This window comes from Hordeum vulgare, chromosome 3H, assembly GCF_904849725.1.
Source record: "Hordeum vulgare subsp. vulgare chromosome 3H, MorexV3_pseudomolecules_assembly, whole genome shotgun sequence".
NCBI lineage: Eukaryota > Viridiplantae > Streptophyta > Magnoliopsida > Poales > Poaceae > Hordeum > Hordeum vulgare.
Window position 1 is genome coordinate 466,620,126 of NC_058520.1, and position 17,677 is coordinate 466,637,802.

At 46.2% G+C, this 17,677-nt stretch overlaps 2 protein-coding genes across 2 annotated transcripts; both read left to right on the forward strand.

Annotated features, from left to right (window-relative positions):
* Nucleotides 1-6,620: 6,620 nt before the first annotated feature.
* On the forward strand, nt 6,621-8,803 carry LOC123444302 (disease resistance protein RGA2-like). The gene has a single exon (XM_045120986.1). The coding sequence runs from the start codon at nt 7,033-7,035 to the stop codon at nt 8,659-8,661; it is 1,629 nt and encodes a 542-aa protein (XP_044976921.1). The 5' UTR covers nt 6,621-7,032; the 3' UTR covers nt 8,662-8,803.
* Nucleotides 8,804-14,511: 5,708 nt separating this feature from the next.
* Nucleotides 14,512-15,214, forward strand: LOC123444303. The gene is made up of 2 exons (XM_045120987.1): nt 14,512-14,694; nt 14,778-15,214. Exons 1-2 carry the CDS (start codon nt 14,635-14,637, stop codon nt 15,033-15,035), a joined length of 318 nt encoding a protein of 105 aa, XP_044976922.1. The 5' UTR covers nt 14,512-14,634; the 3' UTR covers nt 15,036-15,214.
* Nucleotides 15,215-17,677: the final 2,463 nt, after the last annotated feature.

The window sequence follows — 17,677 nt, forward strand, 5'->3', positions numbered from 1 at the left end:
AGGGCCAGCTCGCGAACCCCCGCGTCCGAAGGAGGACGGAAGGCTCGGTGTCGCCGGCGACCATGCCGAGCTCGACCACCCCGCGTCGCAAGGAGGAGGGAGGGCCCCGGCGTCGGCGCATACGAAGAAGGGCGGGGCGGAGTAGAGAACAGGGCGGGGCCCTCGCGGGCGCTGATGACGAAGGGGAGGCGCTGCCGGTGATGGAGATGAAGGGGAGGGGAGGCCACCAGAGAGCAGTCGCCGTGGACTTGTGGATAGGGATGGGGTGGGGAGAGGAGGGAGTGGGTGAGATTGTGAGTTTTTTTTTTCTATAACCGAGTTGGGGAGTGGGTGATGCTGTGAGTGGATAGCGTTTATCTCCTATAAAAACATTTTTTTAGCAACTCGGTTATTTTGTGTAGGCATGTCCGATTCACTTTCATGGGTGAGGTTTTTTTATCACCGCGGCTATCAAATATCTATAATTTAATTTAATTTCTATAAAATCATTTTTATATAAAACATTTATAAAATTGATAAAAATGTATTGGATATATTTAATTTCTATAATCATATATAGGTCATCTTGTGGTCTCTGGATGATAAATTTTATGGAGTACTTCACTGGAAATGATTTGTCTAACACTCCTACGCAGGTAATTTTTATGTAATACTTATTCTATGTTGTATCATTATTTAACTCTTATTTCTACTTTAATAGGATCATTTTTATGTAATACTTATTCTATGTTGTATCATTATCTAACTCTTATTTCTACTTTAATAGGATCATATGGCAGATTTTAGAACAAAACTAGCTGTCATTTTAGTGGACTCGGAATTGAATGATGATAATATAAGAAATCGAGACATGGAAGATGACGAAACCAATATAGATTCCACGGATTGTATGATTCTGGATGGACCCCCTCATAATCTCAAAACATCGAATACATCATTAGATGTTGAGCTCATCTCATAGTCATATATCCTTTCACCGTGTGTCAACCCAACAAACGATGACTTAATAGACGAACTGTGCTTGTTCATCAGTATGATTGATGATGACGCTTTACTAGAGTAAGCCATGTTCTTTTAGTTCATTTTGTATTCTAATAAACTACTCTCATGTCATTATAATTGACGAAATTTTGATTTTACAGAAGCGAATGGGTGAAAAGCTCCGATCCTTACCCTATCAGCTTAAAGTTGAGACAAATAAAAAACATATTAAACAATGATGAATATATGGATATTGATTGCTTTAACATGGCTGTGCGGATACTAGTGCGGCACGAAGTCCAGCTTCTTAGAGACATTCCATCTCACTACATGGATCTAAACTTTTGTGTAAGTTACTATAATTGCGTTTTACATATTTTTTCTCATAGCACTATTGTTTTCTTATTTTTATTTTAGTCCATGTTTCAATATGCACGAGACCCAAGTCATCATGAAAATATGGACAGTGCTACGTTTAAACGATTCTTTCATAGTTGGCCTGACAACAATGAGTATCATATCTCACAGTGTGATATGGTAAGATTTTAATTTTTCGTTTATAACAGTGGTTTATTTGGTTTTAATTAATATTTCATGTATTTATAAATGCATGCATCATTGCAGATTTTATTGCCTTGGGACATTTTTGGGCTGTTTCTATTGTTTGTCTTGGATCAAGATAAAAAAATTATCTCAATTTTTGATCCGATACCATTACCTACTTTGGGGAAGAATATACTTAAAACCGTGGTCAGTAACCTAAACCTCGCACTCCAAGTTGCAAACCCTGCATTCAAGGACGATATCTCTAAATGGGAATGTATAGTTCCGGTTGTTCCAACAAACTCACACCCGTATGAATCTTTTCAATGCATTAAATATTAAATAATTCATTAATTCAACACACATTATGTGTTTATTTCATACATGCAGTGCCTTGTCGGTGTATTTGGTTTTTAACTACATGCACTCATTGTGCGATGGAAAGCTATATTTCCCTATACCCGAGGTGAGTATTTACACCATGCTTATTTGTATACACATTGCACATACAAACTTGGTATAACAATGTTGTCTAATGCATATGTAGGATTGTTTTGAACTGAGGAAGCGATTTTTGGTGCATATTTTAAAGTATGAAGAAAATGAATCTCAAAACAATATCCCATACACTGAAGGAAGCAGCATAGATCGCATCTATAGATGGACTTTCATTGCTTCAAAAGATGGACCATCAAGATGTGCTTAGTCCTGGTTTTTAAAATATATTTCTGTAAGAATTATAATACAATTATTATGTGATCGTGAATTTTGTGCGGAGACATGTTTCTGGATCATATGTTACGCACGTTCTCATATTGTTTTATATAAGACACTGATAAATGGCTCAATAAAAAACTCAAATATGTTTTACTATAGATTATGAAACGTGTGTTGGATCATAAATATGTCACAATTTTGAAAATACAATTTGAATGACATAATAACATTTTGTACCCGTCTGAAAAAAGCAGAAATTATTTTTCTATATGATACCATACGAATCCAATTTTTTTAGACGTGCGTTGCACGTGCATGCTTACTAGTATGAAAAGGAGAAAGGAGATGAGAGAGAAGACAAAAGGTGTGGCTAACAGGTGGGACCCCGTCCACCTAAGCAAGTCAAACAATGACTAGGATAAGCCTTTGCCAGAGAACAAAGAGCCAATAGCCAAACTAGCACTAGTGAAAACCACAAGTGCCAAAATACCACTATGAAAAACCAATATGCCAAAATAGCACTCACTTAAAAAAATCATGCCAAGATACCATTATGAGCTAAATGAGACTAGCCGATGATTAAAAATACTACTTTGCCCTTTACTGTATGCTCGCCGCTGGACAAGGGAAAGGGGTCAGCGCAACCATCCACCTCTAGCTCAGTCGGCCGCCACGACCGCTATTGCGCTGCCTCAGCCATGTTGGCCATTGTGCCTCACACCATTAGCAACTAGCAAGCGGTGACGGCGTCGTGCAGCCACATGGTGCAGTAGCAGGTGCTAGCTACAGTATTATGGTAAGCAACAACAAGCAACACACAAATGGGCCATGCTCCCCATGTGGTTCTGGAGGATGGGACGCGACATGAACGGGGCCGTGCTCCACATAAAGATTGGGGCGGCGATGGGTTGGATGCAGGGAGGAGCTGGGTGGGCATGGCGACACACAGCTGCTGCAGAGTGGCGTCTCCATGTCGCTGGAAACGGCACGAATACAATGGTGAGGCGGCCGGCTTGCATCGTACAACAGCCGTGACTAAAGCTTGGGTTGGCGAAACAATCACCAACCACTTTGACCGGTACAAGCTAGCCTCATGACAACTGGCAGCAACACACATGCTCAGAGAAAAGATGAAGGGTATTTTTGGCAAGGTAGAAAAAACTGATAGCTCCATCCATCATTGACTAACAGAATATGTTTCACAATAGAAGGCAATGCTATTTAGGTATGAAAAAACTGAACTTGAGTGCTATTTTGGCACTTCGGTTTTTCATAATGGTATTTTGGCATTTATGGTTTTCACTAGTGATATTCTGGCTATTCTCTCGAGAACAAACGGGTTTCATCAGACAGTTTTGCTATTAGATGTGTTCAATCTAGAATGAATGCGATTTGTTATCCACTTGACGCGGAAGTGGTGGTATTTTGTGATTTTTGGCAAAAGTGTTAGTTTTGGAGTACCTAGCTACAAATGTGGTGCTTATGATCAATTTACTCCCCGTTCCTCGCTCCCAGACTTCTTCCGTTCCCCGCAGCAGCAAATGCCCATGCCCGCGGCTGCGACCAGCGTGTGCGGCTGCGCGGAGAAGGCAGCCGTTGCCGGACGGGGGTCGCTGGTGCCGATTCACCGGCAGGCCGAAGACCCGGCGCGTTCGCCCCTCGGCTGCCGTCTCTGACCCTGGCCCAGCGGCCCGGACGCCAGCCTCGCCTGCTTACCTGACGCGGCGGGTCGCGGCATCATCTTTACGGGGATGTGATAGGTAATCGATTCCCTTTGACTTTGCGTGACTAGTAACGTTTGATTCGCTCTGATCTGTTGGAACAGCGTTCCGGTTGTAGCATGTCTGACCCTTTCATAGAGCAGCACAAATGCTGCACAATTATTGGTACAGTGTAGTCGACTAGTCGATCGTTGCAAGATGTGAACATGTCATCTGTCTGCCGCGCTATCCCAGTGTCATTCTTTGATGACAACGTGTCAGTAACCTCCCGCAGATGTGACCTGTAATACCTACTATTAGCTTTTGATTTGATCCTAGTAGGTGCTGCATTTTGATCAGATTGATGTTAGTGTTGAGGGGGAAAATACAGGTCTTTATGTGTAGAGGGTTTTAGATATAGTATGATGATGGAATTCTGGCTACTTATTTCACTTCTTAGGTTTGGTAATTGGTATCGTACTTTGCGCCATCTTGACGTGTTCTTATAGTACAAAACCAGCATGTCTGACTATTAGGATCTATTCCCTCGTTTCTAAATATAAGTCATTTTTTAGGTTCCACTAAAAGATTACATACAGATGTATATAGACATACTTTAGAGTGTAGATTTATTAATATTGTTTCGTATGTAGTTCCTTAATGAAATCTTTAAAAAGACTTATATTTAGGAGTGGAGGAAGTATGTTGATTTCTTCTGGCATCCAAACCACCAACTACCCCTTCCACTCACCAGTCTATTTTGCTATCTGTTGGTGCCATCCTTCCCTTTTCCGATGCCGATCCATCCACCCCGAAAGGGATTGGCAGAACCCTGCTAGACCGTAGGAGAGCACTCTACCACTAATTGTAGTTGTAGCACAGCTCACATTCTTTTTCGGACGCAATAGTCCAAAATAGTGGTAAGTACACTGACACCGTGCAGTTTTCTGAACTCTCAAGGCAATGTAGAGCGTTCATTTCCTTCTGATGTGTATGTCTGCTGTCTTGTTTCTTCTCCTCGAAATAAAAGCAGCTCGATATTCTGCTGTTGCTTGGTAATAAGACAAAGAGACAAGCGCCACAACCAAGACACCCCTACTTTGGAAGCGCAAGAATTGATCTTGATTCCGGCACTCTAGCAACAGGAGAAGAGCTATTGATATTTATTAGTTTTCGAGACTCTAGCGACTAGCAGAAGGTAAGACAGTGATATGTTAAGAGGGTCATTAAAGAAAGACTAGAAGTACATGGCATATTAGACCACCACCACTTGATATCTCTGTTATCATTTCATTTCATTGTGACAACTTCGAAGGAGGTCCACAATGGATATAATAGTTCCTGCAGTCATAGGTGATATTGTCAGCAGAACAGTATCCTTTGCCATCAAGAAATACTGGCGGCCTCCAGACGTCGAGAAGAATTTGGAGCGGCTAAATCAGTTGGTTCTTAGAGCCCATACCATCGCCGAAGAGGCAGAGGGAAGGCTTATTAACAATCGAGAGATGCTCCAGCAGCTGGGGATATTGACAGAAGGGATGCATAGAGGCCGCTATATGCTTGATAACTTCAAATGTCGAATCCTTGAAGAAGGGAAAGAGGATGAGCAGGAGGTGAGTCAGTTCCCTGGATTATCTATGTTCAATGCAGCGAAGTGTCTTCGTTTGTCCAATAACTATAGGAAAGCAGTGCTCTTTGGCAGTAACAACATAGAAGATCTACAAGGTATGATTGCTACCCTAGAAAAGGCCATTGGTGACTTGAACGAGTTTGTTATTTTTCTGGCGAACTATCCTCCAATTTGCCGCTAGCCTTTTCCACATGTTTTGGTTTGGGAAATTGGTTGTTCATTCGCCTGATGGGATGTGAATGGTCGAACAACAGAAGTTCCTCGGTTAGATTTTGCTTGCATCAAGAAGCTTACTGATAGATTCGCAGATCCTGATGAGCAACCAAGATTTGCATGGTCAGCCACAGTGATTGCAACAAAATCTGAGGGTCCACCCTTGTCTTCGTAGATGATTGGTTGATTTCCGAGAGACAATCTCGTTGCTCAATCCTGGTGCTCGGCTCTTGGATATCTGATGGCATACGCACACAGGCAGCTCCTTCTGTTTGGTGAACGCCCGAATAATTTTTTGTTAAGGGATCAACCATTACAGTGCTTGAGAATTGCCGAAGACACGTGTTCCGGATTTCAGATTACTACTCCATGACAATATCCAACCTCCCCAGGATCAAGACCGATATGTCGGGATTCATGTTGGGATTTGCTGTGGGCTGCGGCCTGTATTAGAGATTTGATGCTCTATGCCGCGTGTGCTGAAAGGCGAGGGTAGAAGAAGCAGAATACGTGGTGGGCAGGCGGAAAGAGCGGTTTAAATTAAAAGATGCACTTGATCTTTGTGTTTTTCAGGAGGCAGTTGATGTATGTAGTAGTATGTTAATCTAGTCGTGTGAGTAGTGAGTAGTGATTACTGACTGTGATGTAGTATGCTACTACTCCGTATTACTCAAGCATTTGCTGGAAATATATATCGCTGCGGCATTTTGGTTCTGTTCTATGTCTCCGTTTCCATTTTTGTTTTTGGTGTGTGCGTGGTACTGAGCTTGAACCTGAGGGGGCGCTGCTGCGCCGTGAGCTCGCCGGCAAAACAGCCATCGCACTGCCTGAGCGCGCACGGCACAGGACCTGCAGAATTAGAAATGTACCAACAGCGCCGCCAAGAAGATGATTGATGATTGATGAGCAAGAAGATGCAAAGTCTCAAGCCAACCACATCCGACAAACGGGACATATTGCAGCGACAGTGAAGCCTGCCTTAGGTGCATGCATGCTCCTTGTCCTGCAAGTGCATGCAGATTGTGCAATGGGAGTGTCAACTTGCTAGGAATAGCTGGGTGGCTGGATAATCTGATGCCGATGGCCTTGGCGCCGGCAAGATCGCCATCGGCTGGGCGTCAGACCCCTTCCGATGTGATGGCCAATTGAAGGAGCCAACGTGCATAGCCGCCGTTCCGATGGTGAAACTTTTGCTCCTCCCTTCCATTCCGATTCCATTACGCTGTTGAGCGGTCAGAGCCCGTGAACATGGGGCGTGATGACGATGTATATGTACTCACCCGACCCGCGCGTTCCCGCCGCCATTATTCCAAGCACCAAAGACCGAAGCAGCTGCAACCGGAATATTGCGATCATCACTTCTGCTCCTCCCTTCCTATGACCATGGAGATGTTCCTGCCCGCAATCCTGAGCGACCTGCTGGGCAGGTCCGTGTCGTTCGTGGTCCAGAGGTACCTGCAGCAGGGCAGCGCCGAGGACGGCATCCGGCAGCTGCACCTCGCGCTGCTGCGCGTGGGCGTCACCGTCGAGGAGGCCGAGGGGCGGCGCATCACCAACCAGGCCATGCTCCGCCAGCTCGACGCGCTCAGGGAGGCCATGTACGGCGGCCACTACATGCTCGACGCCCTCACGTGCGGCCGCGGCGACGTCGCAGACGACGACGCACCGGCTCCGTCCGGCGGCTTCTCGTCCGTGCTGTCCAGGCTCAACCTCAACCCCGCCAAGCGCCTCTGCCTTGCGTGGTCGACAGGCGCGGACGGCGACGCGGAGGTGCGGCGCGTGGTCGACCGGCTCGGCAGCATGATCGCCGACATGAAGGAGTTCGTCGTCTTTCTCAACGGCTACCCTCGCGTGTGCCGCCAGCCCTACAGCGCGCACCTGCTTCTGGAGAGGCTCATGTTCGGCCGGCAGAGGGAAATGGAGCAGATCATAAGCTTTCTGCTGAGACAAGGAGAGGCAGAGTATGGAGTCGGCGTGCTCCCCGTCGTCGGCCCGGCCAGGATCGGGAAGAGCACTCTTGTCGAGCACGTTTGCCACGACGACAGGGTGCGCAACCACTTCTCTTCCATCCTCCTCATGAGCGGCGACGACCTGGAGGACGAGAAGCTGAACGATCCAGGAGACCACGGCCTGATCAAGCATCACGGCCGCGCCTCACACTCGCACAAACGCTCGCTCGTGATCGTCGAGCTGGCCGGAGACGAGGTCCCAGACGAGGGGCGGTGGAGGAGGCTCCGCTCCTCGGCATTCTGCAAGGGTGCCGGGAGCAGGATCATAGTCACCAGCAGGTCGGAGGCGGCCGACGGGCTGGGCACAGAGCGCGCGCTCAGGCTCAAGGTCCTGAGCCCGGAGGCCTACTGGCACTACTTCAAGACGCTGGCCTTCGGCGGCGCGAACCCGGAGGAGCACCCGAGGCTGGTGGCCATCGCCATGGACATATGCACGGAGGAGAAAGGGTCCTTCATCGGCGCCAACATCGCGTGCAGCCTGCTGAGGGCCAACCTGGACGCCCGGTCATGGCGCGGCGTGCTCCGGAACATGAGGGAGTACACGGAGAGGCACCGCCACCTGTTCGGCAAGCACCCGCACGACCTCCTGCGGAAGGACCGGCACGTCTACCTGTGGCGGCTGGCGCAGACGTCCAAGGTGTTCGTGTCCTACGGCTGCTACCAGGCGCGCCCGGAGCAGGAGGACGCGCCCAGGATGACGCTGCAGGAGGTGCTGTCCGGGAGGCCGGCGCCGAGCGGCAGGTTCGAGGCCCTGGCGTGGAGGTCCCAGATACCCCCTTGCTACAGCTACCTCATGAGCTGCTCCGTGCAGACGCCCACCGTGCCGCATATTCTGGCTAGGAAGAAGAGCTCCCGGCTGGTGGTCTGATTCTGTTGATCTTGTGATTGTCGATCCGTAATGTAGATTCATCGTTTGCTCGGAAGGCGCCAAACTTGCAGAAAGTCGTTTTCAACGTTAACCGACCGATAACATATCTTCTAGACTTCTACCGGCCTCAATTCAGTGTCAAGATGCGTGCAATTGCTATCTATTTATCCACTCTTTTCTTTTACTCAAAAATTGTACGTAATGAGATACAACTTTTTGGGGCCCACTATTGTCGAGAGCCACGTTTTCCTCTCACACAATAGATCCAACCTTTTATTACACCTTTGCTAAATTAAAACCTTGTATTTGCAATAGTTTATATATTTGATTGAACTCGTGACGCCAGACCTTTAGAACTAGGCCAATCCTGGATATATTTCAAACACATTTAAATTTTAATGTTTCGCATTTTGTATGTGAAATAAACATATTTCAGTTGAAAAATATGTAACTGTTTATTTCAAAAGAGTGGAATATGTTACATTTTCAAATAACCAGTCTCAAATCGTATATTACAATTTCACACTTTTGAAATGCATCATTTCACATTTTCAAATAATCAGTTTCATAATCGTATTTTACAATTTCATTTTCTGTTGTTATTATTTCACAATGATAAAATATGTAACTGGCTTCTTTCACAAATATCACATCTATTTCAGTTGATTTTTTATCTCACACTTTTGAAATAAACTAGTTCACTTTTTGAAAAATCCAGTTTCAAAAATCATACATTACAAATTCACTCTATTTTTTGTCACGACTCTGAAATATGTTACTGGCTTGTTTCACCAAAATCACTCAATTTCAACTGCACTTTTGTGAATGACATATCTTCACACATTTTGAAATAAACTGTTACACATTTCCAAATAATAACTTTCACAAATTGTCATTTTTGTTTTATATTTGGGTTGAAATATGTTTCTAATGAAATAGGTTGGTTCCACATTTTTCTATTGAAAAAGGATCATTTCACAATTTTCAGGTGAATTAAATGTGCTTATTTCACATACAAATTCTGAAACATTAAGTTTTAAATGTGTTTGAAATGTATCCAAAATCGGTCTACTTTTGAATTTCTTGGTGCCGGAAGTTCAAATATATAAATTATTTCAAATATGAACTTATGGTTTGAAAGATATGAATACTTTTAATTGGGTAAGATGAAATAAAGTCCAGTGATTTGTTTGCAGGGGCGAGAGAAGTGACAGAGGCATGTGTGTCCTTGGGTGAAAAAATGTAGTACTCTCGCCCGCTAGATCGACAAAAATACTCTCTCCGTTTCTAAATATAAGTATTTTTAGAGGTTTCACTAGTGGACTATATATAGATGTATATAGACATACTTTAGAGTGTAGATTCACTCATTTTGCTTCGTTTGCGGTCCACAAGTGAAATCTCTTAAAAGACTTATATTTAGGAATGGAGGAAGTAGTACTCTAGTGGAGGAACCGCTGTCAAAATATCAATATTTATAAATATTGGAAAACTTTTTATACAATATATAGTTTGAGGTGTCACTTGCTAATTGGCTAGACAGCCACAGGTAGGTAGCGGTAACGAGCAATTTTTTATTTTAGCTAAACTTGTACGTATTGGCTAGGGGCTTCAGCTACACAGTCGTCCAATCCTTCCGGTGCAGCAGTTGGATCAACAGTGAAACGACAAACACTAGTCATCGTGGAAAGCAGCGTCACATTTTGCAAGTAGGAGCAGCAGCACGGGGATGAGTACGGTTCGACCGACAACAACAACAACACGGGGATGGTCCATTGCAGCCGCCAACTCCGGCGAGGCCGCACTCCAGCGCAGCGCCGAGAGAGCTTCAACGCAGCGCCAGCAGCCCGTCGCAGCTCTGGTCATGCTTCATTGCACCCGCGACACCGACAGGCTGTGCTCCAACGCAGCGCCGGCGACCCGTCGCGGCTCCGACCATGCTTCATTGCAGCCACGACACCGACATGAAGTGCTCGAACGCAGCAACGATGACCCGTCGCAGTTCCGACCATGCTTCTTTGCAACCGCGATGCTCCATTGTAGCGCCGCCGACCCGTCGCAGCTCCGGCATGCAGCTCCGCTACTCTGTAGCTCCGTCAAACCTGCACAGCACCACACCGCTGCACTGCAGCTCCGCCGCCGTTACAACACAGCCACTTGCAGCTCCACCGTCCGTCGAGAGCAGGGAGGACGCCACACCGTGTGAGCTGTGTGGGAGCAACCCCGTCTCCGACAAGATCGATCGGTTGCAGCACTCCTCTCTCAGCAGCACCGGCGCGTTGCAATACCGGCCATGGTGGAGCATCGTTGCTGACTAGTAGAGGTCGGTGTTGTGCATCTCTCCTCCGTTGTGCAGCAATGGCGGAGATCCCCTCCCCACTTCTCCCATGGATTGCAGTTGGGGAGCAAAAGGTGCGGGCCAAATTAGAGGGGCCATGCTTAGCTGCGGTGGCTAACACCAGCTCGCAGCGCGGCGACTGCATCCATGGCAGATGTGTAGCAGCAGGAGAGCGTGTAGGTTGCAAAGAGAGATGAGGGGAAAAGAAGGAAGAAGATGAGTGGTAAGAACAGCTTGGGAAAAGATAAGGCAAGGTGGAAGAGCGGTGGGTGTGCCTCACAAGTGCACATGTCAAGCAGGAGAGGGGGCTTACAAAATAAAGAAATCAGCTAGTAGATTTTAATCTATTTTCATTGGCTAGTGGTCTTCAACTTCAACCTCGTATGGTTGCTTTGTAATTGTATGATTAGCATATCCATCTTTCCAACGGCAAAATTGACAAAAATGACCCCTGGGACGAAAGAACTCACGGATTGACCCCTCGGGGGAAATAATTCACCGGCCTGACCCTTTTGTGTGGCGCCCGACACCTAGGCGCCACACTGTACTGTGTGACGCCTAGAGGTTAGGCGCCACACCCCCGACCACGTGGCAGGGAGGGCCCCACCCCTAGGCAGTGTGACGCCTAAGCCTCAGGCGTCACACATTGTAATGTGTGGTGCCTGACCCTTAGGCGCCACACACTGACTTACAGAGCCACGGGCCAGCCCCCTCCCCTCCCCACCCCCTCCCCACCCCCTCCCTCATTCAAACAGAAACTTCCATTGCGGCGGCTGGCTCTCATCCCCTCCCTAATCCCCTCCCCCATCTCCTTCAGATCTGAGGATTTCTTCCTTGGATTGATCCCCCAAGGTAATGTCCTCCCCCATCCCTTCCCTTTCCCATCCTTCTATCCAATTTTATTATGTTTTGGTTGAGTAGATTGATTTTAGTAGATTGATTTGAGTAGGTTCTTAGGATTTGACTAGTTAGGATTTGGTTGAGTATATGAGTAGTTAGTAGTTAGTAGTAGTAGTAGGTATAGGAATTGCATTAGGTTTTGGTTTTGGTTGAGTATATGAATAGTGAGTAGTAGTAGTAGTTAGTAGTAGTAGTAGTTAGTAGTAGAGGTAGGTATAGGAATTGTATTAGGTTTTAACTAGTTAGGATATGAGTTAGGATTTGACTAGTTAGTATATGAGTTAGGATTTGCATTAGGTTTTAACTAGTTAGGATATGAGTTAGGTTTTGACTAGTTAGGATATGAGTTAGGATTTGACTAGTTAGTATATGACTAGTTAGTTGAGTATATGACTAGTTAGTAGTTAGTAGTAGTAGTTAGTAGTAGTAGGTATAGGAATTGCATTAGGTTTTGGTTTGTAGTTAGTGGTAGTAGTTAGTATTAGTAGTAGTTCATATGAGTATATGAGTCTTATTTGAATATTAGTAAATGAGTAATTTTTTGTGATTTGTAGGATGGTGTGGCTTCTGAATGATGTTTATGACGTTGAACACCGGGCCTATTTCATGTCGGAGAAGAAGATGGTAAGTAGAAAATGATTAGTAGATTAGTAATATTTTGAAAATGTAATAAGCACTTGATATCTTCTTCTCCTATATGTTTGCAGGAGCTTACGCCCCTAAAGATCCGGTCTCATGGGGCATCCTCTGTAATGCATTACGATGAGCGGTACACCCCGTACATCGAGATGACGGGACTCCTTCCATTCGTGCAGCTTGTGAGTCGGTCAACTCCAAATCTGAACGCTGCGGCAGTCACAGCACTCATTGATCGTTGGAGGCCGGAGACACATAGTTTTCACCTCCGGACCGGAGAGATGACGGTTACTCTTCAAGATGTTCCCATGATCACCGCTCTTCCCATCGAGGGGAAGCCACTATGTATGAGCATTGATTCTGAGGGATGGCGGCATCAAATGGAGGCTCTTATTGGTATGTCGCCGCAGGAGCCGGAGGTGGAAGATGGAGGGAAGAAAGATAGAGTCCCTGCCGGCGCCACTTTCACTTGGATTGCCGCCAACTTTGCTCATTGTCCTGAGGACGCAGATGACGAGGTCATCCAGAGGTATGCTCGCGTCTACATGTGGTACGTCATCTCTAGGACTATCTTTGCGGACGGCACAGGCAAGAATGCTCCTTGGATGTGGCTGAAGGCGTTGACTGTTTTGGACAACAAGTTCAGCTGGGGCTCGGCCGCACTGGCTTACTTGTATCGGCAGGTAATAAATTGTTAATATTAAGTACTCTCTGTTATCTTTTTCTGCTAAACTGATGCATGTTTGTTGTTACTTGTAGTTGGACGATGCTTGTCGCAGGACGACAAAGGACGGTGGAGTTGGTGGTTGTATGCTCCTACTTTCAGTATGGAGCTGGGAACGCCTACCTGTTGGACGCCCTAAAAGCTCAAAGTGGAATACCTGGGATGACCACGACAACCCTGTACGGCAACCTACATGGGCTTACAAGTGGGACTTGGTATCGGAGGTGGCAAGCGAAGTGAACCTATTGTACAAGCAATACACCAACGAGATGGATTCGCTTACCCCCGAGCAGGTAAGATGGTTTCAGAGTTGACTTCCAGCTTCTATGTTGTGAGTGAAATGAATTGTGGTATTCATCTTGTGTTGTAGGTTGAATGGGAGCCATATGGTGTCGGGACAAACTTTGGTGATGCACACATGTTCGAGCTGAATGCACTATGCGTGCAGGAAAGACATCTTTGGCTAATGCGTTGTCCCCTAATATGCAATTGGGCGGTTGAGTGGCATCTCCCGCATCGTGTGCTGCGTCAATTTGGTTACTTTCAGCCACACCCGCCGGAGTGGGTGGACACGGACACACAACTTCACAGGTAACAAAAAATAATTAGTGATTAGTTTTGTTCTTAGTGTTGAGCGAGCTACTGATGTGTTTTGTTCAAAGCAGGTTGGATAGGAGGAGGCAGCGAAAAATCAAGGACTGGCAGAAGCATCATAAGAGCTACGTCCTTATGTTCGAGCAAAGTGTGCAGGCAACTTCGAGCATACAACGAACCCAGTACCGTCAGCATTGTGCTCTTGCGTTCAGCAACTACCTGAGATGGTTTCAGGAGAGTACTCGTGTCGAGATTTGTCCGCCGGCTTACGAGGAGGACATATTGGAAGAACCCACTGAGTACGATGAACTTGCCCAAGGCGGTTACAGCAAGTTGATTCGCGAAGGGTACCAAACTTCCTTCGCCCCTGTCCTGAACTTTGTGGTAAGTGTGCTCCCCTATGTAAATTATGAATTCTAGCAGACCTATTCACTTGCACTTATTTGTTGTCATTGTCTTGTGATCATAGCGCAAAGAGGTCAAGAAACAAGCTGACGAGTCCGAAGATATTCTAGATAACACACCTGGAGGAAAAAAGGGAGAATCTGCACTTCGTCTATTCATAAAGGTGTTGTGTCATTACTATTATTTTGCCCACGAATGCAACATTATAGGTTACCTAATATATGTCATTTATATTTGAATCTAACAGGAACAGGGCAAGAAGTTACGGCGCCTATCCAACATTTTAGGTTGCCGTGACCCTGAATATGTTTCACCTTCGAGATCCGGTTCATCCGAAAGAAATACTCTTGACGATTCAGCTTCTTGGGGCGCTCGTATGGATGATGGTGACATTACCCAAAGAAATACTCAGGAGGATGATGTTGACACTCCTCAGGTATGACATAGCCATACAGTTTGCACTTTCAACCTTCAGCCTTGAACCTTCAAATTTGAACTTTCAACCTTCATATGTATTAGGCTGCGGACGACATGATGTTGAAGGCTTTCCAACGCTCCGCTTACATGTTGAAGCCCAGGAAGGAATTTAAGCGCTACTCACCGGATGATTATGCGAAAGGGAAGAATCCGGTGGCCGGGAGCTCTCGTTTGTCAAGGATGAGAAGCAGGGAGGATGAGGTTGAGGATGACGATGACGATGAGTCCGATGACCCGGATCAATTTGTGGTTGCGAGAAGGAAGAAGCTAGTATCCAAGAGGGGACGAGGCCCCAAGTGATTTGGAGTTGGTGTTGCACTTGTCGAGCTGAACTATTTACTGTAGTCTTGAACTATTTCGAGTTGTGAACCATTTAGTTGTTGTTGCAGTTGTTGTGAACCATTTAGTGCTGTCAAAAGATCCTTATTGCTGGAAATATATTGCTTTATTGCTGTCAATATATTGATTTATTGCTGTTATAAGATCTTTATTGCTGTCAAAAATTGCTTTATTGCTGTCCAAATTCAGTTCTAGCAGGTTTTCACATGTGTGGCGCCTAAGGCTTAGGCGCCACACATGGACTTATACTGGGGGAGGGGGTGGGGAGGGGCTGCGCTGAGGCTGTATAAGTCCATGTGTGGCGCCTAAGCCTTAGGCGCCACACTACACATGTGTGGCGCCTAAGGCTTAGGCGCCACACACTCTGTCATGCCTAGAACTGCATCTTAATGGAGGAGGAGTTCCAAAATAGTGGTGGAGGAGTTCAGATACATACGTTAAAACATACAACACAAAGCACATAGTAGTGGTGGTGGAGTTCAAACATACATACGGTTCTTGAAGTAACTTACGTCCAAAAGTGCATACATAGTGGAGTTTCATTGTCATAAAGCGCGGAACCAAACAAGGTTCAACAACACATAGATTACAAGCATCCGACTCTATTGGGTCGAGCAAGGCCCCTTACCCTTCTTCTTCTTCCTCTCTTCTTCCTCTTCCTCTTCCCTTTTGCGCAGTTTTGAAGCCTCTTCCTTAACCCTCTCCGTGAAGCGCTGATGCTCCCGCTCTCTCTTTGCTGCGGCCTCTGCCAACATCTTCTTAAAGTTAGCTTCATATTCTTTTTTACGTTTATCTAGCGTCTTCCTGTCATTCTCCTTTATCCTAGCCTCATATCGCTTATGCTCAAGGAACATTTGCCACTCCTCATCCCTCTTTGCCTTATCCTCCTCATCCTTCTTCTTTCGCGCTTCCGCTGCATCCTCCTCTCTCAACTTCTTTGCAGCCCTCTCCATCAACAGCTGCTCCTCACTGGCTGCATCCTTCTCCTCCCCCCACTCCGCTTTTGCCTTGTTCGGCTGAGAAGCGGCCATACCTACAAAACAGGCATCATAGCTCATAGTTAGTAAAATAACACACAAAGGAGCATCAAAAACAACATGATAAAGATAAGTGAAATATGTGACATACAGAAATGGTCCTTGTAGGTATCCACGCATACCAATCCTAGTAAGTCCACCACCTATCCCACCACTGCCTCCAGCACCACCACGACCTATCCCACCCCTGCCTCTAGCACCACCACGACCTATCCCACCACTGCCTCTACCACCACCACTTCCTCTAGTACCACGTCCTCTAGTAAGCCCAAGTCGGCTAGGAACATGTTGAGTAGGAACTTGTTGGCTCGTGCTTCCTTGACCCGTCCCTTGTTGGCTCGTGCTTCCTTGACCCGTCCCTTGTTGGCTAGGACTTGGTTGGCTAGGACTTGGTTGGCTTGACCTAGAATCATTGTTTTTGGACTTCTTCTTTCGCGCCGTACACCTTCTTCTGTTGTGCCCTGTTACACCGCAATCTCCACATTGTGATCTCTCAGTAGGCTCTTGGAATTGGTTGTTCCCCATTTCTCTGCCACCACCATGGCCCCATCCATCCATGTCTCCTCTAAAACGCTTTGTCTTTCGTCTTCCCAGTTTCACAACCTTCCACTCTGGGTCGGGCCATAGTTGTACTCCATGATACTCCGGCCATTGTGATTGGTCAAAGTATGGTTCAAATCTAGGAGCCCATGTATGCTTCGTGGTCATGATCGAGAACGCGGACTCCCTCACGGTTAGTGGATGGTTGACGTCCACATTCCTACTGCGAGCTGCCGTGTACAAATGCGAGCATGCGAGATGAAGCAACCTTGGTCTCCCACAAGAGCAATCACACAAGGATAAAGAAACCTTGAAAGCCCTGTTTCCGTGTTGCTGGCCATCGTTTGTCGTTCCTCCGGGCTCATTCACTTCGTATGTCCAATCCTCGTTGTTGTACAGGGTAGCCGTTTGGGAGTCAGCCTTCCGTGATTGAAATACCATCCATTTGTCAACCTTTGGTGGAAACTGGTACTTATACTTTTTCTTGTTCTCTCCCGCAATCTGATCATCTGTTTCTTGTGAGTACTTTAGAAAGTATGCTCTCAACTTGTCGAATGTGTATTGAACTATTGCCGTCACCGGCAACGCACGGACACCCTTCAACACCCGGTTGAAGCATTCTGCCATGTTACTGGTCATTTGACCATATCTTCGGCCATCTTCGTCATAAGCTCGTGCCCACTTGGCCCGAAGTTCAATGTGCCTGTTAAGAAACTCAAGCCCACCTGCATCAAGTTTTTTGTTTACAAGCAAAGAATTGTACAATCTTGCAAATCGTTTGTCAGAAAATGCTTGACAACAATCCTGAAGATCATCCGCCAACTCCTTGCTACCACATGCCCGGTAGAAGTTTGCACAGAAATGCCTCATGCACCATCGATGATGCAAAGGAGCATGGCCGGGAATGACAATGTCAACCGCGTTAAGTATGCCTTGATGACGATCCGATATGACACATATTTCCCTCTCAAACGGTAATACTTTGGTTCTCAAAATATGCAAGAACCATTCCCAGTTAACATTGTT

Coding starts and splice junctions, on each gene's coding strand:
- LOC123444302 (XM_045120986.1), top strand. CDS start 7,033: ATGGGGCGTGATGACGATGTATATGTACTCACCCGACCCGCGCGTTCC.
- LOC123444303 (XM_045120987.1), top strand. CDS start 14,635: ATGGATGATGGTGACATTACCCAAAGAAATACTCAGGAGGATGATGTT. Junction 14,695..14,777: donor ATGATGTTGACACTCCTCAG/GTATGACATAGC, acceptor CATATGTATTAG/GCTGCGGACGACATGATGTT.